This window comes from Callorhinus ursinus, unplaced genomic scaffold (assembly GCF_003265705.2).
Source record: "Callorhinus ursinus isolate GAN/ISIS: 27379988/994484 unplaced genomic scaffold, GSC_fseal_2.0 scaffold41, whole genome shotgun sequence".
Classification (NCBI taxonomy): Eukaryota; Metazoa; Chordata; class Mammalia; order Carnivora; family Otariidae; genus Callorhinus; species Callorhinus ursinus.
This window is the reverse complement of record NW_027397103.1, coordinates 9,538,399-9,563,695: the sequence shown is the minus strand read 5'-3', so window position 1 is coordinate 9,563,695 and position 25,297 is coordinate 9,538,399. Positions and strand designations below refer to the sequence as shown.

At 53.9% G+C, this 25,297-nt stretch overlaps 2 protein-coding genes across 11 annotated transcripts in view; one reads left to right on the top strand and one right to left on the bottom strand.

Annotated features, from left to right (window-relative positions):
• The window catches only part of CUX2 (cut like homeobox 2), a 314,935-nt gene extending 305,547 nt beyond the window's left edge, over window positions 1-9,388 (top strand). For all 6 annotated transcript variants that reach the window (XM_073881128.1, XM_073881127.1, XM_073881125.1 and 3 more), the window contains 3 exons: window positions 745-933; window positions 2,143-2,416; window positions 6,351-9,388. In XM_073881128.1, the coding sequence (XP_073737229.1) occupies window positions 745-933; window positions 2,143-2,416; window positions 6,351-7,152 (1,265 nt within the window). In that variant the 3' untranslated portion in view covers window positions 7,153-9,388. The remainder of the gene's footprint in view (window positions 1-744; window positions 934-2,142; window positions 2,417-6,350) is intronic.
• A 6,507-nt stretch (window positions 9,389-15,895) lies between these two features.
• Window positions 15,896-23,242, bottom strand: PHETA1 (PH domain containing endocytic trafficking adaptor 1). 5 transcript variants are annotated; one of them, XM_073881130.1, is made up of 5 exons: window positions 23,048-23,242; window positions 21,499-21,581; window positions 20,561-20,704; window positions 18,804-19,082; window positions 15,896-18,587 (listed from the first exon to the last, which is right to left on the bottom strand). In XM_073881130.1, the coding sequence occupies exon 5, from the start codon at window positions 18,568-18,570 to the stop codon at window positions 17,866-17,868; it is 705 nt and encodes a 234-aa protein (XP_073737231.1). In that variant the 5' UTR covers window positions 18,571-18,587; window positions 18,804-19,082; window positions 20,561-20,704; window positions 21,499-21,581; window positions 23,048-23,242; the 3' UTR covers window positions 15,896-17,865. The 5 variants fall into 5 exon arrangements, with proteins under 5 accessions (XP_073737231.1, XP_025745571.1, XP_073737230.1 ...); XM_025889786.2 differs by lacking the exon at window positions 23,048-23,242 and adding an exon at window positions 22,912-23,021; XM_073881129.1 differs by lacking the exon at window positions 21,499-21,581.
• Window positions 23,243-25,297: the final 2,055 nt, after the last annotated feature.

Sequence of the window (25,297 nt, the reverse complement as noted above, 5' to 3'; positions counted from 1 at the left end):
CAAACAGTATAGAAAAAAAAGCTAAAAAGTAAAATTCCCCTAAGCCCCCAATCATACTCCAGTTTTTATATATCTTTGATACTTCCTAAAAACATTCAAGAATATATGTATACCTGATTTTTTATTTTTTTCTATGTAGATGAATTTGCATACATACTATCCTATAACTGGCTTTTTAAAAGTGAACCCTGTTTTAGACACCCTTCCACATTAGAATGATCAGAACACCTGCAGTCTTCTTCCCTGTTGCCAAGTGTTGCAGACCCCCCACATTTTTGACCCACTTGATGAGCATTTTGTTTGTTTCCAATTTCCTTCTGCCTCTGAAACGTGGTTTCATGCGTTTCATGCGTCTTTGTGCCTTTGAGCAAGTAGGACTGGAGGGAATTGCAGGATCAGAGAATATACGCATTGAAATTTTGATACAATATGTCAAATTACTTACTAACGAGGTAACACTAATTTGTACACACAAAGTTTTCAGACCTGCTCCGGGATCTCCTAGGAGTGAAGGAAATCTAAATTGTGAAAGCATTTTTGTTGGTAGCTGTTGGGTCCCCTACCCCCAACCTCCTATTTTGCAGAAAAGTCCCTTCCAGTTTCCCCCTGGGTGTGGGTTCCCTCCCGCATGTGTATGGTGCTTCCCTCTGAGTTAGTGGAGACGTCCCGGGTTCTCTTTTTCTTGTCTCTCCTGGGCGCACTCGGCCCAGCCTGGGGTAACAGGTTGCCCTCCCCTGTCCCTAGGGCAGCGGCTGTTCGGGGAGAGCATCCTGGGGCTGACACAGGGCTCCGTGTCTGACCTGCTGTCCCGCCCCAAACCTTGGCATAAGCTGAGCCTAAAGGGACGGGAGCCCTTTGTACGCATGCAGCTGTGGCTCAATGACCCCCAGAATGTGGAGAAGCTGAGGGACATGAAGAAGCTGGAGAAGAAAGGTGAGCACTGGGTATTCTGGGCGTGGCTTCAGGTTCTTCCATTGCAACCATATCTAGTTGTAACCCAAAGAAAGCCAGCGCCCCAAGGCCCCATCTCAACCTGGTGTGGGGCTGCAAAACACAACAATCCCCCAGCGCATAATTGAAAGCAACTAAACCATTTACTGTTTCTCCCATGAAAACCCCTATACCCCAACTCTCTCAGCATCCTTCCATACACCCATAGCCGCTTCAAAGTCTTTTGTCAACCCCAACTGCACATTCCCCAGAATGCTCTCTGTCTGATCCCCCTTTGCCTGTAACCCAGACTCTACACAAACAAAGCACAAAAGTGGCCCAGCAGACAGGAATTCTCCCTCCTGGGGGTGGGCGAGGAGATTGCAGATTCTTCCATCATCCAATGTTATATCCCTGAAAAACTGAGCCGGCCCTGAGCACCTGCTGTGTGCCCGCCCACTCTCATGCTGTGATGAAGGGAGTCTAAAAAAGCTCGAGGTTGGGAGAGGAGATACAAGGAACTGAAAAGCTGTCGCTCAGGGCACCAGGGCAGTTCCCGGTGAGGGCCCAGGGCCAAGCCAGGCTGTGAAGGGCCCACTCCCTGTTGGCCTCAGACAACTCTGCACTTGAGAACTTGGCCCGCCACTTCCTGGCTCTGTGACCTTGGGCAAGTCGCTCCCTCTCTTTGTGCCTCTCCTCCTTCGTCTGAAGAGTCTCAGGGCATTGCTGTTTACAGCAATTAATTACATCCTCCATTCTTGAAGCGGGCTTCTTTTCCCCACATTTTGGTGATTTGGGGTTGAGATGCATCATGCAATTATGGGGATCATTTAAATGAATGTCCTGCCCTGGCCCCGCAAGACTGTAGTGAAATTCAGTGACACTTCTGTCAACCAAGAGACTATAGCATAGCACCTGGTGTTGAGCATTTCCTATCTCTGAGCACCCAGCTAAGCTCTCTGCATACTTAACACCTGGGTGCTAACGACCAGACTTCAGAGGCAGGTGTGGGCAGACAAGCATCTCAGCGGAGGGTTTGGAAGGATGTGGAAGCAGGAGCAGAGGAGGGAGGAAAGGATGAAACTGGCAGTGGGCCCCAGAGTGTGAGGCACCGGCCCAGAGCCGCCCCCACCCCTGCTCCAGCCGCCACTAGGGGATGACCCGGCCTCTGGTCTGCACCCCCTCAGTGCTTCCTTCCCCCGCCTGCCCCAGCCTACCTCAAGCGCAGGTACGGTCTCATCAGCACTGGCTCAGACAGCGAATCCCCAGCCACCCGCTCGGAGTGCCCCAGCCCCTGCCTGCAGCCCCAGGACCTGAGCCTCCTGCAAATCAAGAAGCCCCGAGTGGTGCTGGCGCCCGAGGAGAAGGAGGCACTGAAGAAGGCCTACCAGCTGGAGCCCTACCCCTCCCAGCAGACCATCGAGCTCCTCTCCTTCCAGCTCAACCTCAAGACCAACACCGTCATCAACTGGTTCCACAACTACAGGTACGGTGCCCGGCCGTGCCTGCTGGGAGGGTGGCCGGAGTGCGGCCGGACCCCTGCCCCATCCCAGGCCCAGGGGGGAGCCCAGCTTGGCCTCTGGGAGGTATGGCCCAGGTGTTTAGATTCAGAGTCTAGGCAAACCTGGGCATAAATCCCAGCTCCACCATTTCCAGCTGTGAGCCCCTGAGCACGGCGCTTCACCTCCCTGATTCGGAGTCTCCTGACCTATAAAATGGGAACTGTAGTGGGATCTGTTTTCTGGAGTTGAGCACTGATTCAGTGGGCTACCATATTTACATAACATACTGGCCACATGGTATGGGGTAGGTGATGATACTGTTGTCACCTATCTTAATTATTACTTCACCCAGTTTGTGTCTGCCTCTCTGAAGGGACAGGGAATGGTGTTTGGGGCATAGGACTGAGGAGCCCTAACTACCCATTGAGCCTCATGTGGGAGCCCTGATTTGGGACTATTGGCCTCTCCCACTCCGGAGGCCAAAAGAAACCCCTCTGGCAGCCCCTCAGTCTCCCCCCGCCTGGAGGAGTGGGTGATCCCTATGTCTGCGGCTGCCTCCCACTCACCGGTCCCTAGTCTTGGGGGTCACCGACTTAACAGTGGCTGGGCTTCTGGGAGTTCAGCGCCGGGGCTGGCTGGGAGCGTTGACGGGGTTCAGCAGTGCCCGAGGAGACTGCAAAGGGGCTTCCTGAGTTCAGCTGAGAGCCCTGTGGAGAAGGCTTGATGGGATTCCAGGGACCATCTCTGAGCTTCTCTCCACCCCCCCTCCGCCAAGCTTCCTGAGCAAGAAAGGTCTCTGGTGTCCATGCGGTGCCAGAGAGAGTCCATCCACGTGTTCCAGGGGGCAGGGAGAAGAGGAAGGAGGAACCTGGAAAGGTGGAACATTTGAAATCTCCTCTCTCCACTGCCCAGGCATGGGCACCCCAAAGACCTGAGTTCAGTCCCACCTCGGCTGTGTGTTCTTGGGCAAGTTACTGTACTTCTCTGGGTCTCATCCCTATTTTACAGATAGGGCAGATAAGGAATCTAATACTTAACCCACAATGCTGAATCAAGGATCAAATGAAAAAACGTCAGGCATAAATATATTGTTAAATATTGCTGCTTATGATCTGGCTCAGATTCAGGGCCTTCCAAACAGCAAAGAACACAGGTCCCTAAATCCTCACATCCTCCTTCCCTTCCTGCGGAATATGGGGATGTCCTCTCCCCTCTTGTTCCCCGTAGGAACTGAGCACTCCATTTTTATCCAACGTATTCATTCAACAAATAGTTACAATGTATGCACAGTGACCCAGGATCTGGAGATACAGGGGTTCAAAGCCATCATCCTGGGGCGCCTGGGGGGCTCAGTCAGTTAAGCGTCTGCCTTCAGCTCAGGTCACGATCCCAGGGTCCGGGATCAAGCCCCGCATCAGGCTCCCTGCTCAGCGGGGACTCTGCTTCTCCCTCTCCCTCTGTGATCTCTCTCGCTCTCACTGTCTCTCACTCTCAAATAAATAAAATCTTAAAAAAAAAAAAAGCCATCATCCCTGCCCTTAGAGAGCTTAAAATTGTGAACCAGATCATTTTACTACAACCTAATTGCTGTAAAGGGAGGAATAAGGGGCTGAGGGAAAAGGGAATTCTGTCCAGGGAAGACTACAGAAGAGGTGGCATTTAAGCTGGGTTTTAAAGGATGACTAAGAATTTGCACCGAGGAGCAGAGAGAATTCCACTCCAAAAATAAGAAACTGGTCTCAAAGAGTTACAGGAGAACATATCATTTCCTTTCGTAAATGTTTATTGAGCACCTGCTCTGCACCAGGCACTGAAGAGAACAAGACAAAGCCCTTGCCCTTACTATCTCTTACAGACCAGCAGGGACAGTCACTACTACATGAGCATTCATAGTAATACATCATTACAAACTGCACTGAACTCTGGGAAAGGTGAACAACAAGATGTTTTGAGAATAAATTATCAGGGAGGGGTGCCGGGGTGGCTCAGTCAGTTAAGTGTCCAGCTCTTGGTTTCAGCTCAGGTCATAATCTCAGGGTTGTGGGATTGAGCCCCGAGTCAGGCTCTGCACTCAGAGTGGAGTCTACTGGAGATTGTCTCCCTCTCCCTCTGCTTCTCCCCCTGCTCGTGTGCTCGCTCTCTCCCTCTCTCAGATAAATAAATATAATCTTTAGCGGTGCCTGGGTGGCTCAGTCATTAAGCATCTGCCTTCGGCTCAGGTCATGATCCCGGGGTCCTGGGATCGAGCCCCGCGTCGGGCTCCCTGCTCCGCGGGAAGCCTGCTTCTCCCTCTCCCCCTCCCCCTGCTTGTGTTCCCTCTCTCGCTGTGTCTCTCTGTGTCAAATAAATAAAAATTGTTTAAAAAGAGAGACTATTTATACTATGGTGTGAATGACTATTAGCCTCATATTTATATTTGTTCTACAGTTTAGATCGTCTAATGATGGAACTTCAGACACTGAGCCATCCTAAACGCCCCCTCCATTCTCACCTCAGTGGAACCCACTGGGCTCTCCCTGATCGCAGGAGCTCTTCCCTCTTCTAGAGGAGACTGAGGGTGAAGGTGGAGTCCCCTGGATGGTGGGCTAATGCCACCTTTGTAGAGGGACTGGAGACTGAACCAGATGACCGCTCAGAGTCCTTGTGGGCCCAGGCTACTGGGATGGGACCCCATCGCCAAACTGGACAGGGAGCCAGGGAGGCAAGGGAGTGTAGCCCGATCCCTGGGCTGCCAGCCCGACTGCTTGCTCTGTAGTCATGGCAGTCCCTGTGCTTCTCTGAGCCTTGTTTCTTGTATCTGTAGGAATGAGACTAATATCCTTTTCCTAATAAGGTTATTATGAAAAATAAATGAAATAATCTGCAAAAAGCACTTGGCCCGGTGCCTGATACATGATAAGCAGCCATTAACGTGATGTGTGTAACTTACAATTTTTAGTATTCTATATCAATAACTTGTACTTTATTATCAATATAAATGGGCAGAGGGCTACAGCAGGTAGCTGAGGAAGCCATTCTGTTCTATGACCTTGAGCGAGTCATTTGACTTCTCTGGACTTCATTCTACTGTTAGGAAAATAATGAATGGGGTTAGTCCCAATCCTGACCTGTCCTGCTTAAAACGTGTGTAAGACTGAGGTGCCCTCTGATGGCAGGGGAGCAGTTGGAGTGAAGAGAGAGCGAATGGGTTCTGGACTGGAATCTGGGCTTGCCAGGTTCTGCTCTGCCCACGTGCCGTGGTGACCTGTACAAGTCACTCTTCGCACCTCGGTTTCCCCGTCTGGGCTGATGTCTAAGAGCCCCCACAGGAAAGAAGCAGAGAGATGTTGCCACAAACTAGATCTGGGTTTGACTTCAAGAAATGCTCTAGACTGGTGCTGTCCAAAAGAAACATAATGCAAGCCACATGGGATTTAAAATTCTCTAGTAGCCACATTAAAAAACAGAAATACGTGAAATTAATTGTAACAGTGTATTTAGCCTAATGTAACCATTTCAGTGTGTAATCAATATAAAAACTTTACCAATGAGACCTTTTACTTTTCTTTGTATTAAGCCTTCAAAATCCAGTGTGTATTTTAACCCGTACAGCACATCTCCATTCAGACTAGCCACATTTTAAGTGCTCAAGAGCCACGTGTGGCCAGTGGTTCCTCTTTTGGACAGCGCAGGTCTAGATCATGAACTTTGGAATCCAGCAATCCTGAGGTCAGGCCCTGAACTCCACTACTTAGTGGCTGTGTGAGGCTTGTTTCCTCCTGTGTGAAGTAAGGATAATAATAGCACCCACTAGTAAGGTTGTTGACAGGACTTACTAAGACACCGCATGTGAGGAGGCCCCTGGGAAAGTGGGTGGGGTCAAAATGCCACTTGTCTGGATTGAGTCCCGCCCCTCGCTCACCACCATCTCTGCCCCAGGTCCCGGATGCGCCGGGAGATGTTGGTGGAGGGGACCCAAGACGAACCAGACCTTGACCCCAGTGGGGGTCCTGGCATCCTACCACCAGGCCACTCCCACCCAGACCCTACCCCGCAGAGCCCCGACTCTGAGGCTGAGGACCAGAAGCCTACCGTGAAGGAACTGGATCTTCGGGAAGGCTCTGAGGAGAGCATCACACCCCCAACCACCCAGGACAAGGCCCAGGTGAGGATTAAGCAGGAACAGACTGAGGAGGATGCAGAGGAAGAGGCGGGCAACCAGCTCCAGGACTCAGGGGAGCCAGACAAAGGCCAAGGTTCCCCCAAAGAGGCGCATCCTGACCGTCCGGGTAACGACAGACTCCCTAAAGTGGCCCCGGGGCTCCTCCTTCCAGGCGGGACCACGCCGGACTGCCCCTCACTACAGCCCCCCCAGGAGGACGAGGGCGGGGAGCGGCTCCACCCGGACCCTCTAAGTTTTAAGTCGGTCTCAGAGTCCTCGCGCTGTAGCCTGGAGGTGTCCCTGAACTCACCCTCGGCTGCCTCCTCGCCGGGCCTCATGATGTCTGTGTCACCCGTCCCTTCCTCCTCAGCCCCCATCTCCCCGTCCCCACCCGGCGCCCCTCCTGCCAAAGTGCCGAGTGCCAGCCCCATCGCCGACACAGCTGGGGCTTTGCACCCCAGCGCCAAGGTGAACCCCAACCTGCAACGGAGACACGAGAAAATGGCCAACCTGAACAGCATCATCTACCGGCTGGAGAGGGCTGCCAATCGGGAGGAGGCCCTGGAGTGGGAGTTCTGAAGGCAGGGGCACGAGGGCAGAGGGCATCCCAGGGGGCCAGCTCTCCCCCTCTCACTCACGCTCCCAGACGGGGTGGGGGAAGGAAGGAAGGAACTCAGCCATCCAGATGTGGACAGCAGCGTTACGCAGTTTACGTTCTTTGTTGTAATCCTAGTTCTGTGACGTTGTGAGTGAGCGGGCGGGCCAAGTGCCACTGCCTCTTCTTTGGGGCACCCCTCGCCCCCCCACCCCGGGAGCATCCTCTTCCCCACCCCGGCCTCTCTGCGGGAGGCAGAAGCGACGTGGCACCACATTTTCACCTGGAAACTCCAAACTCTTTTAGAAAAATAAATATTTATAGACCTCTTTTAGATATTTTAATAAAGGATCCTTTGGAATTTATTCCCAGCCAATGCTGTTTTGATATTACAGAGAGTTATAAAATCAGGATGCTGTCACAACTGTTGCGAAGTATACCCTGAAGTTGTGTCGTTTTTGCCACTAGATGAGATTAAAAGAAGACGATTGTTCAAAGCCATCACGAAACACTGTAAGACTGACCAAAATTTAGACAACCCTTGAGCTGCGGGTTTTTTTTTTCCCATATCTGTCTGTGAGACACAGCACATTGCTACTGCCCTTCCAGAAACCGTGCTGAAAAGAAAAAGTCCAAAAGACTCTAAATGAAAACCTCGATGCCGTTGAGGATGTGTTTCATTCTGGTGGTCTGTTTTGCAACCTTGATAACACAGAACGTCCCGTGCCGTTGTCAGTGTTGTAGAGGCGTGGGCTGCGGCCAGCCATGCTCCCCAAGACGTGACACGGTACAAAACTGCTTCCAGTCCCGCTCATCAGAAACCTGGGGGCCGCCGGGGTTGGACACCCAGCCTGTCCGTCTGCAGACAAGATGTGTTTCTGGATCCTTCGGAAAGCCAGGCGAGGGGTCAGGTGATTGGAGGGCAGCACTTGAGCTAAAGTGACCCCGTTCGCCCACCTGAACCGTGGCCACGGCACAGGAAGTCTCCCCACTGGCTTTCCAGAGCAGGACTGCAGCCGTCATCTTCCCCTCCCTGTGTTCTAAGAAAATAACAGCGTTGGTCATCCCACGAGTACCCAGCACCAAAAAGTAGATTCCTCCAACTAGAGACCCCAGCTCCCTTTACCTTGCCATCTCCTCTCTCAAGCTGACCCAAGTGCTGTTTCTGGAAGGCATCTGCAACTCCCAAACCCACACAGAACAAAGCGAGAGGGTTGAGGGCACTGCAGCATGACCACCGTATCTCTCAGTCTGCCCTCCTGCCTTCCAACACACGACATTCTGGGGAGCAAAGACTCAATCCCCCCAACTCAGAGAAGCCCTTCCTTTAGCATCTTCATCGTCAGGGTTTCTGGTGGGAGAGTTCCCAGTTTGGATGGAACAGCCACCGTATTGGTTTTTGACTCTCTTCTGTTTTTCTTTCTTTTCCTTTCTCAAACTCTCTGTGGGAAGGCTGAATTGGTGACTCCCCAGCTGAATCCAGAATGACGATGAAAAGGTGGCCTTAATCGGTGCCAGTCTAGTGCCGGGGGAGATAGCTGAGGGCTTTCAAGGATGCAGCAAGCATTTTGAAACCAGGCCGGCAAAATCCAGTGACCAGAAGGGGACAACTGAGGGCTGTTCCAGAAATCTCAACTCTCATGCACCCAGGCCAGGCTGCAGTCTCCACAACCAACGAAGAACAACACAAACCCTGCAGGAAAACATCCTTTTCCACACACCCAGGCTATGCATTGAAGAGTTTTCCACTGTATACATTTTTATCCAGATGAAGGTATTTTTATATTTTGACAATAGGAAACAGTGACCAATTTTCAGAGTAATCAAATCTGGAACAAACGAAACATCTCCTTTTAGCCACCACCGCCCTGTCGCAATTAAGACAACCGTGAGGGAACACACCACTTTCTACTGTTGAAACCCACACAACATTGAAATCCAGGCTCACCCGCAGACTACAGATCTTAGAGGACTAAATCTGGCTTTGTGTGACGGGATTTGATTAAGCACTTAGCATATAGTCTTTTGAACACGGAAATCCTGTTGTACTTAAAGCTAGCAGACCCATGAACAACTTTGTCAGGTTCGCGTCCTATAATGGTAAAAACAAAACAAAAACCCACAAAACTGTTTCTATGAGAGATTGATGAACTTTGTTTAAAATTTTAAAAAGAACACGTTCTGTAAACGCGTCGCTCAATACAGAATTGTATAATAATGTCTGGGTGTCCTGCTTGCTTTGTTCTAGAGCTGGGGATGCAAACTGGGGGTCCGAGCTGGCCCTCAGAGGTGTTTTACAAGATGTTTTGTAAAAAAACAACAACAACAACAACAACAAACTGGCTTTTAAATTAGTCTGCCACCACTAAAATATGGGGGTATGTCACCTAAAAATCCTAATTACTGGCTTTTCTTGAAAACCATAAGATCTGGCCACACTGGACCCAAGTTCCAATGTGACAGCAGCTCCCCCCCTTTTAGAGAGGACATTGGCTGTGATGAGCCTCAGTCCTCACCTGTGCCACCTCCCTGGGTCCTGTGGACATCTCTGTTGGAGATTGTGCTGTGGGCTCCGGCAAAGGAAAATGGGTCGGATTCCATTTTTCTCCTCAGTGCAGCAGGGTAGAAGCAAGTTAATCTCTGGGGCTGAGATCATGCCCTGCCCAAATCAGTGGCCACAGGTCATGGCCCCAGGATCACCCAGTTTATAAGCTGCGCCCACCTCAGTGGAGTGAGGAGCAGGTGACCCCGGTCTCCCAATAGGAAAAGGCCAAGACGGACTTCCTAGTAACCAACAGAGCATCGCCCCTTTCCATGATGTATAACTTGGGCCTTGGTTTCCCCGTCTGAGAAATTAGGGGTATCACAGCCGCCAGCTCGGGAGGTGATTATGAGGAATAATCATGCACATAAATTATTTTACAGTGTGGCACATCAGGGCTCAACATTACCTATTGTTATCACGAGCAGGGGTCAGTTTCTTTCAACCCGTGCTGGTGAGTCTCTGCTTCTGGCTACAGGTTTTTTTCTTGACCAGTAACGTCAGGAGAGTCCCTGAGGGGGCATTACTCACCCGTGAGCCAAGGCCACATGGTGTCCCAAGACAGACCTTTCCTGTCTGGAAACCTTCCACACGTCCTTAAAGTGGGAATTAAATGATTAATTACCTTCATTACGATAATTACTCCAAACCAGCAGGATGGCCCCCTGTCAAGGCAGGGAGAGCAGCATTGTGTAAGGCCAAAGGCCCCCGTCCATGGAGGCGCCAAGCTAGCCCTTAAGGGTGACATCTCAGGCAGGACTGGCCTTCTCCTGGAGAAGAGAAGGATGAGAGTCAAGAGCTCCGGGTGAGGGGCCAGACCACCTGGTCTCAAGCCTCGCTCCACCTATTGGAGCCATAGGACCCTGGGTAAATGCCTAAACTGCTCTGTGCCTCAGTTTCCCCAAGCTGTACAGTGGAAGCAATAGTTATGGCACCTTCCCTATAAGGTTGTAAGGATTCAAATGAAGCAAAGCCATGGCCTGACCCTTTGGACCCTCGGTTCACAGCTCTGGAAAAACAGAAGGCAGAAATCCCCAGGATGTGGCCCCAGGGTGTAGGTGGGGGCTGGAGTAGAGAAGAAGCCACATCTGACACAAGCCACCTAAGAACCTGTGGAAGCAGGTGCCCCTGCCTTTGGGAACTAAAGCTCCATCCTGGGCCATCATCTTTGGTGTTGACATTGTCTGCAGTTGCTGTCCATCTGGAGTGGAAAATGCAGTAAAAAACACAGAAATGTGGAATGCTGAACTAGGGAGCACAGGCGAGGGGGAGTGGAGAGACCAGAAAGGTACGAGAAGGCAGAGAAGGCCTCGGAGGAGGGTGATGGTAGGTTTCGATCAGGGGACAGGGGAGAGCAGAGAGCTGAGCTGGGGGAAAGTTGGTAACTTTCTGTCCGGGTAATAAGTATTTATTGAGTGCCTATGTGTGCTCAGTGATCCAATGGCAGAAACATGGGGAACCATGAGAGTATGAGTAGTGAGATCCAGGAAGGCTTCCTGGAGGAGAGGACATCTCAGCTGATAACCTGAAATACTATAGGAGTTAGAGGAGAAGCAGGGACAAGAACATGGAGAAACAGGTCCAAAAGAGGCTGGAATTTGAGGTGGGGTGGAGGAAGGAAGAAGGATGAGGGTCCGATCCTGAAGATCCTTGAGCCATGGTGGGAAATACCTTTCTCCTGAGGGTACCGAGATCCATGGACAGTGTGAGGCAGGGGGTTGCTATGGGCAGACCAGCATTCTTAGGAAGTTAGGAGACTCCATCTGCCTGGAGAGGTGGCAAGCCAGAGAAGAGCAGCAGGCCCACGCCTACCATAGGCCCTGACCCTCAGGCCACTATGGTCCTTGCTTCCTGACCCTCAGGCCACTATGGTCCTTGCTTCCTACTCCCGCCCTCCTTTGGCTCCTAGTTAAGCTCCTGCACTGGGCCAACAGCCCCATCTCCCATCACCTACTGGTGAGTGAAAAAACCAGACCTCACCTGGCTGATTAACCCATGACTGCCAGGGTGGCTATTCTAGAGATCATTCCAAAGGCCAGGCTCTCAGGGAGTCTGCTTCTCCCTCTCCCTCTGCCTCTCCCCCTGCTTGTGCTCTCTCTGTCTCTCTCTCTCAAATGAATAAATAAAATCTTTTTTAAAAATAAAGAAAAATAAAGGCCAGGCTCTCCATAGCTAAAGGCCCAGGGTATATGTTGCTCTAGAATCTGGGCTGCCTTTGCAGGCACCCTGGAGGCTGAAGTCACCCCCATAAACCCAAGGGCAGTAGGGAAGGGGCAGGGAACAGCATCGTGAGTGACCTTAGCCAAGGTGACTCCTCACCCCAGGTCAGTTTTCCCATCTGCCACAATGAAGGGATAAGACCGTTGGTTTCGTGATCTTCTCCAGCCCCCCAGGGCGTAGTTGTTAAAAGCACTAGCTTTGGACTCAGCCTGGCCTGGGTTTGACTCTCCACTATCAGGTAATCTGGGGTCCTTCGATGAGACTCAGTTTCCTTATCTGTAAAATGGACCAGATCATAGTAATATCTACCTGTGTTTGCTGACTCTTACCATATGACAATGCCAAAACTTAGTGGCTTAAAACAGTAAACGTTTACCTCTCAATCTCTGTTGGGTCAGGAATTTGGGAGTGGCGTAACTGGGTGGTTCTGGCTCCTGGGTCCCTCATGAGGGTACCATGAAGCTGCCAACCACGGGGCTGCAATCTCCTGAGGCTGTTCCAGGGCTGGAAAATCTGCTTCCAAGATGGCGTCCTCCCATGACTGGCGGGCTGGTGCTGACTTGTTGGCTGAGGGCTTCCGTTCCTCTGTCAGGGCTGCTCCAGTGTCCCCACAACAGGGCAGCCAAGAGGGAGCAAGGCAGAGGCTGCACTGTCTTCCGTGACCCAGATCTGTAAGCCCTACTGTCACTCCCACAGTATTGCCTTGGCCACACAGGCTTGCCATGATTCAGTGTGGCAGGGGACAACACACAGGCACAGGCACCAGGAGGCAAGGATCATCAGGACCCATCATGGGGGCTGGCTACCACACTGCCTCAGAAGTTTCTCTGGAGACTAAATTAGCATTTCCTAAGCATGGCCCTAAAATTCCCTGTTTCCTACTCAAAATGCAGCTTCATGGGCCCTGCCCCAACCCACTGACCCAGATTTCCAGGAGCCAGGGCCCAGGAATCTGCATTTTAAACCATACCCACCCACCCCCAGGTGACTAGGCTGTCACAGGTGTCAGTAAATGGGAGGCAGATCTAATTTCATCGTGGTGGTCCCACTGGGTATGCCAGGCCCCTGGAGGGATCCTGGTGAAACAGAAGAGCACGGGTGTGCAGAACAAACATTCCCTGGGTGTCTTGGCATAGTCGGGAACGGCTGGGTTGAGAGAAATTTTGATCCATGTAGAGATGTGCGAATGGCTTATTGGGAAGATCCAGGGGAGACCCTGTGAAATCCAAAGGCAGGAGGTTCAGCCGGGCTTTGGGGCACCAGACGGTCTCTCTCTCAGGCCGCCTCACACCTGAGTCTGTTCCTCCCAGTCCGAAGTTCCCAGGACCCTGCCTGGCTCAGCTTGCGTCTGAGACCAACTCCTGCCCCACCAACCATAGTCAGGGAGGGAAGAATCGCGGGAGCTCAGGGGCAGGGGAGGCAGTGGTTGGCATCTCAGTGCCAAGCCCGGGGTGGGGGGGGCCGGTGCACCGACAATCTGGGAGGTTGCAATCTGGGAGGCCTGCATACTCTGCCCTGGGATCTCGGCCCCACAGCCAGAGAAATGACCACAGTTCCCCCGGAAATTGACGGGCGTGCAGTGGCGGCGGCCCCAGCCCCCAAGTGCTTCCAGAGCTGCTCCTGGTAAGAACAGCTGTGGCCGTGGCCCCAAGTGCGATCAGAGCAAGCCGGCTCTGACCCGTCAGGAGCAGGCAACCATTTTGATGAAACCCTAAGTAAAAAAGCGGTTCGTGGGCCCACCTTTTAAAAAGTCCTCATCAGAAAATGCAAATCTGGAGTTGAGCTTCATTAAGCAGTTTATCATTTTACTGCTCTTGAAGAGTTTCATTTTATATGCTGCGATTTTAGAAATTGGGACAGGTAGTCGGAACTTTTCGATAACCAAGTTTGTGTTAAGGTGAGGTAAGGTATCTGGGGAGGGGTTGGGGGGAGTGGACAGTTGGGACAAAACAGCCCCTCTTAGAACGTAAGGTGCAGTGCTATTCTTTCAATATTTGTTCGCTCAGAATAGTAGGTGGAAGGCTTCCAAGGAAAGGATGTCCCGGGGAATACCATCCAGCACTAGCCTTCACCCCACTGAGCTGACAACAGCCCTACATTTGGTCACCTAGAGCCATGCTCCTTAGAGGGAACAGCTACAGTCACTCGAACTTACCTATTAGGAAGCCTCTGGCTGCAAAGAAAAAAAAAAAAAAGTCCCTCTCAAAGCTTTAAACAAGGACATTTATTACCTCAAATAACGAGATGTTCAGGGGTAGGGCAGTCTCCTTGTCCGTTGACTTGTCAGTTCAAGGATATCTTCAAATGTGTACAAAACCCAGCAGGGCCTATTTTCCTTAGTGTGGCCTACGTTGTGATCACAAGATGGCTGCCACAGCTCCAGGCATCAGACATAACTTACCCCCAGAGAGCAATGAAGAGCTCCTCATTGTGTCTCTTTTCAGAAACAAGAAGACCCTTCTACTCACATATCATTGGCTGAAATTTGGTCACACAGCCATTCTTTAGCAGCTAAAGTTGATCCCTGAAAGTCAAGTGGGAGCAGCACAACTAACCATTTAGGGTGGATGGATGGATGTGGGTAACCAGCCCATAGCTTCTGGCCTGGTTGCCCTCTTTGAGGTTCTCACCCCTACCCCAAGTGGCTTCTCAGAATATCCCTCTGAATATATACAATATGCCCCAAACACTGTCTGGGTAAGGACAATTTCCTCTACTTTGTCATGCTTCTGGGATGTTTTAGTCATCCTTACACACGTGCCCCAAACATCGCCCCTTGGGCGGAAACACTGACATATTAGCAGGTGGATGCACACCACTCGTATTGACTGACTTGTCTCCCCTCCCGCCTTTCAGGGGGTTGCAAGGAAACATTCCAGCCCTAAAAAGCCTGGCAGGTGAGGGCACCCTTGTGACCACCACCACCCCCACACACACCACCCCCGTCTCTCTCCTGCTACTTCTTCCATCCTATACTCCAGGCCCTGCAGAGGTTGTGGTCACAAATACCACAGGCAGCACCCTGACTCAGCCTGTGTGGGGAACCACTTCCCCAGCTCCCATGTCAAGCTGTGGTCCTAGGAGAGGTGGAAGTAATTACTCAGCATACACTGAATGCTCACACTGGCATGATTCCCTGACCTTGATACTTTTCATTTCTTATTCTTGAACTTGTTCTGTGGACTGAGGACGGTAGATTGCTCATCCTAAGCCACATCTTCCTGAGTGTGCATGATTTTTCCCGGCTGGCTAGGGAGACATGTGACTCAAGTTCTGAATCCACGTTAGGAAGACCTAGGGCCTGGTCCGTCATGTTGGGTGACCTTGGGCCAGCCCCTCCCCATCTGTGAATCCCCCATTAGCCCAGCAAACAAGCTCTGATGAGTCTAAGATACACAGCATGAGCACCATCACCATCCCCCCTGTGCTCATAGCAGACATCACTAATCAATCACAGGCTCTTTCTCTCTGAACCAGCACTGATGCCAGAATTCTCCTCACTCCAGGCCCCCAGGCAACCACCGTGAACTGATCTGTGAGAATAGGCAGGTTTTTGCACAGAGCCTTCCATCTGCCATCCCTGACGTCCCTCCCGACTGTCAGGCCCTCAGCCCAGTTTCCTTTTAAAGCTTCACCTTTCCCCCTGCCTCCTCTCCCCTCTGAAAAGGAACTTTGCAACTCCATCCCCCCTGGTATTCCTCTGGAAGGCTCTGCCCTTCTTCCCATAAGATTCTAGGCATTTACATCCCTGCTCTGACATTTTTCAGCTCTGAGAACTTAGCAGCTTTCTTAACCTGAGTCTCAGTTCCCTCGTCTGTAAAATGGAGCTGTTATCTGCCATAAGAGGCTGAGAATGTGCCTGGCAGAGCATCAGCCATGGGCACTCAGCATACACTAGTCACTTCTCCTGTAGGGTCTGCTCTGCAATGAAGGATTTTGATGGGGAAAAATGACACAATCAGCCATCACTTGACAAATTTTTTTATTTTAGCCTTTGCATCCCCCTCCCAGGCTGCCTGATATCTCTGTCCCCATCCAACTCTGGAGGCAGCCTGACCCCATCTTGTGCTTTTTGGGGGGGTGGGGCCTTAAGGGGAGCAGTGGTAGGCACTGTACCTTTATAGAGCTTGTAAACCTGTACCACGATGGGGGCCAAAACCTCACCCCACCAGCTGGGTCTGGCCAGGACATGGGCTCTGGGCAGATCCTAACATCCCTGGAGACCCAGAGCCTATGGAGGAGAGCAGCCATCCCCACCCCCTCCATTTAGGACTTGGAAAGGAGGGGGGTGGGAAGCGTACAAAGACCCCAGGGGCACCTGTCAGGAGAAGAGGACTTGCTGGGAAGAAGGCAGAGACCCGGGTGAGATTCTTGAGGTGCCTTTGTCTTCAGCCAAGGCTCTTGACCCTCTCCCTGGGGGCAGTGCCAACCCTCAGCCAAGCCCAGAGCTGGGGCACTTCATCCCCTCCCACCAGCTAACAAGGAACAAAAGCAGTGAAAACACCAAGCTCTGTTGCCAGGGGGGAAAACACCCTAAGTATTAAAAATTAAATTAAAACTGTAGCCCCAGTCAACTGAGCCAGCAGTGAGCTGGTGATTGCAGACACACACAGACACCCCCCATTCTTCCCCGAGCCCCAGGGTCTCCAAAGACAGCAGGAGGGGGCCTCAGGACCAAGTCCCACTGTCACCAAGGGGAACCCTCTGGGGAAATACAGGTTGGGGCATATGTGTCCCCTCAGGTGGTCCCCAGTGTGGGGCACTGAGAACTGTAAACATAACCCAGCTTGAGGGTCGGGGGTGTCCCAGCCCCCCCGAGATTCTCCCTGGATGAAGAATGGCCACTGTGGTGAGTGAGTACAGTAAAACAGCAGTCGGTCTTGAAGCAGAGCAAGACCTGGTCTCCCCATCCGAATACTGGGGGTGAAGGTGGGCTGAGACTGTGATGGAGGAAGGGGGTTCCAGAAGCCAAACACAGCTTGGCAGCTGTTCCTTTGCAGTACCAGATCAGCACCCAGGCCCTCTCTGGGGGGGTGAGTCAGCTCCCAGCCACCCATCGCTGGGGAACCCGGCTAGAAAGTCAGCTCAGGCCACAGCTGCCCAGCTCAGGACTGGACAAGGTCAGGCGAGCTCCTGAGAGGCCCCAGCCCAGGCTGGGGCAGAAGACCCGCTCCAGCAGGAGACTGAAGGAAGTGGTTAAGGAGTGTTGCGAGGGCATGTGAGAACCACCACAGGGACACAGGCATGGCCCAAACCAGAGGGCCACTACAGTGCCTGCCGCACCTTCTCAAGGCCTGGCTGAGGCCCACTCCAAGCCAAGAGCCCTTGGGACCAGGCAATCCCACCATACGGGTCACGCATTAAAACCTGCGCCTGCACCGCCTTCTGTACCTGTTCTGGAGCCAGGCCCCGGAGCAAAAGGTCAAGCCCAGGTGTGGTGCCCCACAGCCAAGGCTTCTGTCTGTCCAAGTCCAGGTCCAGTCCGAGAGGCCAGGAGGACCAGGGCTGACCCGGCATTGCCTTTCAGGCCCCAGATCCTCCCATGGTCGCAGTCCCCCCAGCGGGGGGCCTGTTACCAGCAACAGGCCTTTGCTGGGTGACTCCCGCGGGGCGTGGGGCCCGAGTTCCCTGGATACCAGGCCTCCGGCTTCTTGAGGCTCACCGAGGCCCTGGATGCTCCTCAGAAGCGGCACATGGCCCCCTCCGAGTCCCACAAGTCCTAAAGCACCCCGCAGAACCCAGCACTTGCTCAGAGCCGGGGCCCGGAAACCAGGCCACCCCGACTTCCCTCAGGACCAGGCCGCCCCACCGCCACCCCTCCGGTCTCCCAGGGCAGGGGCTGTCAGGGCGAGGCCTGGGGCTGCGGTCCCTCCAGAACCAGCCCCCACCCCACCCCCGGGGGCGAGCTCAGGGCTGGCCCGCCCCGCTCAGCTCTTCAGGGCTGGGCCCGGCTCCGGCTCCCGAGCCACTGGCTCCTCAGCGCCCTCACCTCCTGCCCATACCACTCGTGCAGCCGCGCGAAGGAGCCGGCGTGCGGAGGCCCGTTGGGCGCCCAGGCCCGCCGCCGGGGAGGCAGGGGCGGCGGCGCGGGGCCGGGCCGCGAGCCGGCGGGGGCGGCAGCGCCCGCGGGGCTGAGGATGAGGGCGGCGGCGGCGGCGGGGGGCGGCTCGGCGCTCCACACGGCGCAGCCGTTCTCCTTGGGCGGGAGCGCGCGGGGCCGGCGCGGCGGCGGCGGGCAGTCCCCGGCCCGCATGGCGGCCAGCTGCTGCTCCAGCTCGCGCACCACGAGCCGCAGGTAGTCGAAGCTGGCCCGCGACAGCGCCTTCACCCAGCCCTCCATGGCGGCCTGGCTCTCGGCGGCCAGCACGTAGGTGCGCGCCCGGGCCCCGGCGAAGCGCACGGCGAAGGCGAACTCCTCGGCGGCCTCCACCAGCTCCACGGTGCAGCCCTCCAGGATGATGACGCCCACGGGCTCGCGGCTGGCCGGCTCCTCGAAGTAGAAGAGCATGTTGCCGCGCAGCACGAACCAGCGGCGGTGGTAGGCCGCGTGCCGGCCGCCTTTCTTGTACAGGAAGCCCGCGTTGTCCACCGGGGCGTCGCACGTGGCGTAGAAGGCCAGGCTGCGCTCGTTCAGCTTCATGGCAGCCGCGCCGGGGCCTGTCCCCCACCAGGACAGCGAGCCGTGACTCCCATGGCCACCGCCACCGGGTTCCACCACCCCCCGGCCGCCGCCACCACCGCCACCGCCACCACCACCGCCACCACCGCCACCGCCACCACCACCGCCACCGCTGCCACCACCACCGCCACCGCCGCCACCGCCGCCACCGCCACCACCGCCGCCACCGCCGCCACCGCCACCACCACGCTTACCGCCGCGCCTCGCCGTGACCTCGCGACCACCCTCGGCCACCGGCGGCCCTCAACGCCCCTCTCGCACAGGTGAGGAAACAGGCTCCTGGAGCAGAAGCGGCCTGGCCACGCTCACGCAGCTCCTCAGGAGCAGAGCCAGGGCCCAAGCTCGGGCCTGACTGGCCCCAGAAGCCTCCGCAAGGTACGGTGGAGGAAGACTACTGCAGGCCGAGCATTTTACACGTATTAACTCATCTCATCTCGCAGCAAACCCCGGTGGGCGGGGGCCTCGCACCACCCCTATTTGACAGGTGGGGTAACAAGGGACAGAAAGGCTAGTCACTCTCAGGCGGTCACAAAGCAAGATGGGCGGAATGAAATTCAAACCCAGGCCTCATTTCAGGGGTGGACGTTTTCATCATCCCCAGAAACTAGACCGGCTGTCTTTCTGTGGTCCCTTCCAGGTCCCAGCTCTGCTTTTATAACTCGGCTTTGATTTGCCCATCATGAAATGGGGACATGAACAGAACTTATCTGCAGGGCCTTCATTCATCAAACATCTGTTAAACACCCGCATGTGCTGTTCCAGGCACTGGGAGTACAACCATAAACAAGATAGAGAGGGTCTCTGCCCTCAGGGTACTGCTATGCTGGTGGCAGGGGAAGGGGGCAGACAATTAACAAACAGGTAAAGTACATCTCCCAGGTGGTCTTCAGTGCTGGAGAAAATACAATACAGGGAAGGGACCAGGGCGTTAGGGACAAAAGGAATGTTTGACTTTAATGGGAGTCAGGAAAGGCTGTACTGAGAAGGTAACGTCTGAGCAGAGACCCGAAGGAGGTGAGGGAGGGAGTCCCAGGGACATACGAAGCAGAGGAAAGAGCAAGTGCAAAGGCCCTGAGGTAGGAACCCACTGCTGTGCTTGAGGAACAGCCAGGAGGCCGATGAGGCCAGAGCAGAGGGGCAAGGGGAGAGGCAGAAAAGACTTATTATGAAGTGACCCAGATTAAAGGGCCAGGGCTTTTTTATACAAAGGGGATGGGGAGAGCACCAGGTACCCACTTAAAGCGGAAGACTCTAACTCTATACACTTGGCCCAGTGATATTTATCCACCTTCCCCCAAGGAGTACATGATGGGGGCAACACTGGCCAGATGGGACTAATTGGGAGGTGACGGGCCCCTAACATAGCCATACCTCCCTTGGAGTTTTTCATGGCCACTTTGGGCTTCACAGCCCCACTCTGCCTAGGACAGTAGCTGAATTTTTCAAGAGGCAAAGCATGTAAAGTCCCTGGATTGCAGAAGATACTCAATTAATGTTCATTCCCCAGCCTGGGTGGTGCCTTACCCAAGGCCTGGAGGAATGAGGTATGGCTGGTGACTCCTGGGAGCATCTGCCAAGCCAGGCAACCTGACCCAGAGCAGAGGGGAATGATTGCTCCCAATGGAATCCACCTCATCTAACTTGCCTGAGCAGTCAAGGCAGGCTTCCTGGAAGAGGCAACACGCGCTATGATTTAGTAGTTGAGATCAGCCTGTCTTGACCTGGCAGTGGCACCAAGGTCAGAGAGAGGCCCTGAGGGCTCAGGGTGTTTAATCCCTGCTCTGCCTACCTGAGCTGAGTGACTTCAGACACGTGGCCCTGCTCTGAGCCTCAGTTCCTCTCTGCAAAACAGGACTCATGCGTTCTCCCTCACACCCCAACAACTCCATGTGGACCCTGGCTCCATTTCTCACAGGAACCACCCACCCTTCTTGTCCCATCACCCTCCTACCTTGCAGGCCACCGCTTGCCTCCCTGCCCTCTGCCCAGTCTGGTATCGGCTTGCTCTTCTCTGGGTTCAAACGTCAGCTCTGTAGTGTCCAGGTTGTGTGACCCTGGGCAAGCTTTAAGCTTCTCTGGGCCTCTGTTTCCACATCTGTAAAATGGGATCATGACAGCACCTACGTCAGGGTGTTGTGATATGACACAGTGACTCTGTAGAAGGTGCTGAGCATGGTGCTGGACACACACTACCCACTCAGCAGCGGTAGTGTTGATATTCTTCTCAGCCTGGCCAAATGCTCCCCTCAGCACTCTCTGTCGCAACAAACGGCTTTGCCTTCTCCCCCCACCCCCACTCTGCACTCATCAAGCGCAGTGGATCCCCCCCATCCAAACCTCTTCCAAATCAGTGGCCTAATATCTCTGACCTCTACCACCTCCCCGTCCTCGGTCCGTATCGTCACTCGCCTCAACAGCTGCAGTAGCCTCCTCACTGTCTCCCTGCCTCCCTACCTCCACCCTTGCCCCTTCCCTGCCCCTGTTCTTCAGGGTAAGACCCAAACTCCCTCCTTGGCCCCTCCCCGGGCCCCACTACAATCCATTCCCCACACAGGGATCCTGTTAAGATAAGTCTAACCACACCCCTCCTCTACTCTAAACACTCCCATGACTCCCTACTTGTCCCAGTATTAAATTCAGTCCTCCCCATGGCTTCCAAGTGCCCTTCCCCAACCTCTTTCCCCCTTGCTCATTCAGCTCCAGCCACCCTGGCCTCTTTGCTGTTCCTCAAACACACCAGCCTTTGCCCTGGCTGTTCCCTCTGCCTGGAATGCCCTTCTCCTATCTTCACATGGCTTCACACTTCTGATCCTTCAGTTTTAGCTTGACCTTCAGTATGCAAGAGACAACCCCCCCCAGTCACTCTCCTACACCCCAACCTGAAATTACCTAGGTCATCTTTGCCTACTCTAGGAAGGCAGGGGTTTTTTGCCTGAATTCCAGTGCCCAGCATGTAGTTGGTGCTCAAATACCTGTAGAATGAATCAGACAATTATCTTCTGAAATCTCTCTACAGCTCTGTAAGAAGGGATCTGTTCATCAACCCACATTCATAGATGTGGAAAATGGAGACAGAGAGGTTAAGTAACTTGCCCAAAGGCACAATGTTGTGCCCAGAGTCACAGGCTCCAGGCAGCCAGCACAAAGGGGCTGATCCTGGGATGTCCCCACCCCATTAAGGCCCAAGGAAGAGCAATTTCCCTCATGGCTCAGCAGCCATCCTCCCCCTACTGCCCAGATGGGGCCGGCCTGGCCCAGGGTCACCGGCCAGCACAGAACCCCACTCTGCCCATCATCCTTACCTCCTCCAGCCCAGCAAAAAACGGGGGGGGGGGGGCAGGAAGCAGCAGGGGTGTGGGCTCCAGTCTCTGGGAGGGCCCGGTCACCCACTTATCTCCTCACACTCATGCTGTTTTCCAAGAAGTTCAGAGTCCACTGTGGGTACTGCTGTTGATTCAACAGTCCTTGGCCAGGCAGGAAGCAGGAGGGAGCCTGGCCTCTCTCTGGTCCCAGGGCCAAGTTTTCCCCTCCACCTAAAGAATATCACTTCACCTTCCCTAGCCTGTTTCCTCACCTGTCAAATGGGCCATGGAGTGGGTTCAATGGGCTAGAATGAGGAAAACCCACTGGCAAACTATGGGAAAGGCACCGAAAGCACTGCCACTGTGAGTCGGGGTGAGCCTCATCTATAAAATGAGCATATTAATATCCACCCCTCTGGGAAGGATTGAATAAACCCGGAGGAGGCATTCTGCAAAATGTTTACCAGGTAGGGAGCACTCAGGAAAGATGCTGTCCAAAAGGCAAATAATTAGCTCAAGGTCTCCAAGGACACAGCTGGCCCAGAACCCAGGACTCTGGAGAAACTGAGGCATGGATTTTGGCATTCAATTCAAGAAGCCAGACCACAGGTGCTGAGATTGAATCCAGCTGCCACAAGTGTCCCCAACAGTGGGCATGGGGGGGAGGGTGTGGCAGGTACAGGCCGAAAAACGTGCTGAGAACCCCGAAGAAGAGCGCCTCTCCAGCGGGGGCCAACGGGGACGCCAGGACCCCCGCCCCAGGCTCGAGGCAGCCCTGCTGCCCACTGCAGAGGCTGGTTCTCCAGGTCTGGCACCGCTCCTGGCTGCCCTCGTCCCCTTTCTTTGTGTCTGCTGTGTTCCTTAAAGGACAGCCAGAGCCCCAGATGAGGTGGGTCACCGCAGAACGTGGGAGCCAGAGTTCCACCACTGGCGGAGGTCCCTTATGGGGCGGGGGTCGTTGGCCAAGCTCGGCCCCTGGGGTACCGAATGGGTAAATTACCAGTGGCGTGTTATCGCTGATGGGCAGCTCTCTCCAGCAGTGGTCTCCCCAGACAGCCGGGGACCCCGAGGCCCACGACGGCCCCGAGCCCGGTCTCGCGCCACCCGCAGGTCCCCCCTCGCCAGGCCGGTCTTACCTCGCCATGCAGCCTAGGGAGGCGGCGGCGGCGGCGGGACGGGAGGCGCGGGACCGGGGGGCCGCCCGGCCATGGCCCGGGACCCGCTCGGTCGCGGCGGCAGCGGCGGTGCTTTGTCTCCGGGGCGGCCCGGCTGGCGCAGCCGCGGGAGAGCGCCACTCGGACGGAAGGAGGCGGGGGCAGCCGGACGGTCCACGACCCACGGGCGCGCCCCTTTAACCCTTCCCAACCCGCCCGCTCCGGGGACGCCCCCGCCTTCGTCCCGTCCCCGGATTGGCCAGCGCCGACTCGACACGCCCCCTCAGTTAGCCACGCCCCCGTTGGCCGCCCTCCGAAACCACTCTTAAAGGGACCGCGCCTAACTCACCAATCCCCAGTGTCCTATCCCAGGAAAGAGGCCTAGGGCCCCGACACCGAACGCGCTTCCAGGGGTAAGGACCGGCGGCGGATTTGCCTGGAAAAAGGATCTGGGGTCGTGGGCGGGACCAGTCGCTGCAGCCCTAGGCCAGAGTCGGAGCTCCTCCCTGGCTAGCGTTGCCAGGTTTAGCAAATTTAGCTCCTAGCTAAATCTGTAAAACAACTCTGCTGAAAATTTGTAATTTATTGAAAAAAAAAAAACTGTATACAGCACATTTAAGGCGTTTTGACAAAGTCAGTAGAGGACTGTATTATATGCACAGGGTGTCTGGCAACCATCCCCCTTGTCCCAGTGAAGGGGGAAAGTCCTGGAGTTGGGAAGGCGTGGGTTTGGGTCCCACTGAGCCATTTGATCGCTGTGGGCCTTTGAGACATCACTTCACTTCTCTGGGTCTCTGTTTCCTCATCTGTAAAATAAAGACAGTCGTCGAATATAAAGTTCATGGCACACAGTAGGTGCTTTCAGCAAACAGGAACTGCTGTCCTTTTTATTCCACCCAAAAGTACACAGTTCTACCTCGTGGACCTTTGTTTATTTCCTGCTCTTGCTGCCACCCTCCAGGACTCAGTCATTGTACAGTCCTGGCCTGAGGACAAGAGAGGAACAGGACAGACCACGATCATGTATTCATCCTACAGCCTCTTACTAGGCACCTACTGTGTGCCAGGCACTCTTCCTTAATCAGTCAACAACTGAGTTCTGGAAATGATTTGTGCTAGGAAGACAATCAGCCATGGCGGTGAGGTAGAAAGAGTGGGAGTGAGATTTTAGACAAGGTAGTCAGAGAAAGTCTCTCCAAGGAGCAGAGACCTGAATAAAGTGAGGGAGAGAGCCATGTATATGTCCAGAAGAAGATTGTCCCAGGCAGAGGAAACAGCATGTGCAAAGGCCCTGAGATGGGACCATCCCAAGCATGTCTGAAGAACAGGGAGCCGGCCCAATGGGGCTGCAGCCAAGCGGGCACGTGAAATAATAATAGGAAATGAAGTCAGAGTATTGGTAAAGCCAGGCTGCTTAGAGCCTTATGGATCATAAGAAAGATTTTACTTTTACTCTGAGAAGAAGGGGGAGCCATGGGAGGGTTTTGAGAACAGGAGAGGAACATGGTCTGTCTTAGGTTCAACATGGTCCCTAGCTGCCATGAGAAGGATGGACTATACAGAGAAGGGTAGTGGCAAGAGACCAGGGAGGATGCTATTATAGTAGTCTGAGCAAGTGCTGGTGGTCACTTAGAGCAAAGCAGAAGCAGTGGGGGTGGAGAGGAGTGGTTGAATTCTAGAGCTTACCTGATAGTGAAGCCAGCACAGAGGAAAGTAGGACCAAGACCCACAACATGGAGAGAGACAGATACCTAAAGTTATCTGATAGTGGCTGAGCCCCTGAATCCACCTATACCTGATGCTGCTACAATTCTTTAGCCAGGAAAGGCTAGCTGGAATTTCTGCAAATGTAGACACTCGCCAGATAAGGAAAATGCCAGGCACAAAGGCTTCTGGGTCTTGATGTGGGGAAATTCTCCCAGAAGTCTGTGAACCCTGGTTCTCAGAGCCCCTCATGCAGCAGTTGGGGTTTGGCATGGGTGAAAGAGGCAGAAAGCAGAAAGCAACCACCTGGCATCCTTTTTTAAAATTCCTTATTATTTATTTTAATTTTAATTGAGGTCAAATTCACATAACAAAAAATTAATCATTTTATTTATATTAAAAAATGTTTATTTTTTGAGTAATCTCTACACCCAACATAGGGCTTGAACTTACAACCCGGAGATCCAGAGTTGCATGCTCCACCAACTGAGCCAGCCAGCCAGGAGCCCCCCAAATTAACCATTTTAA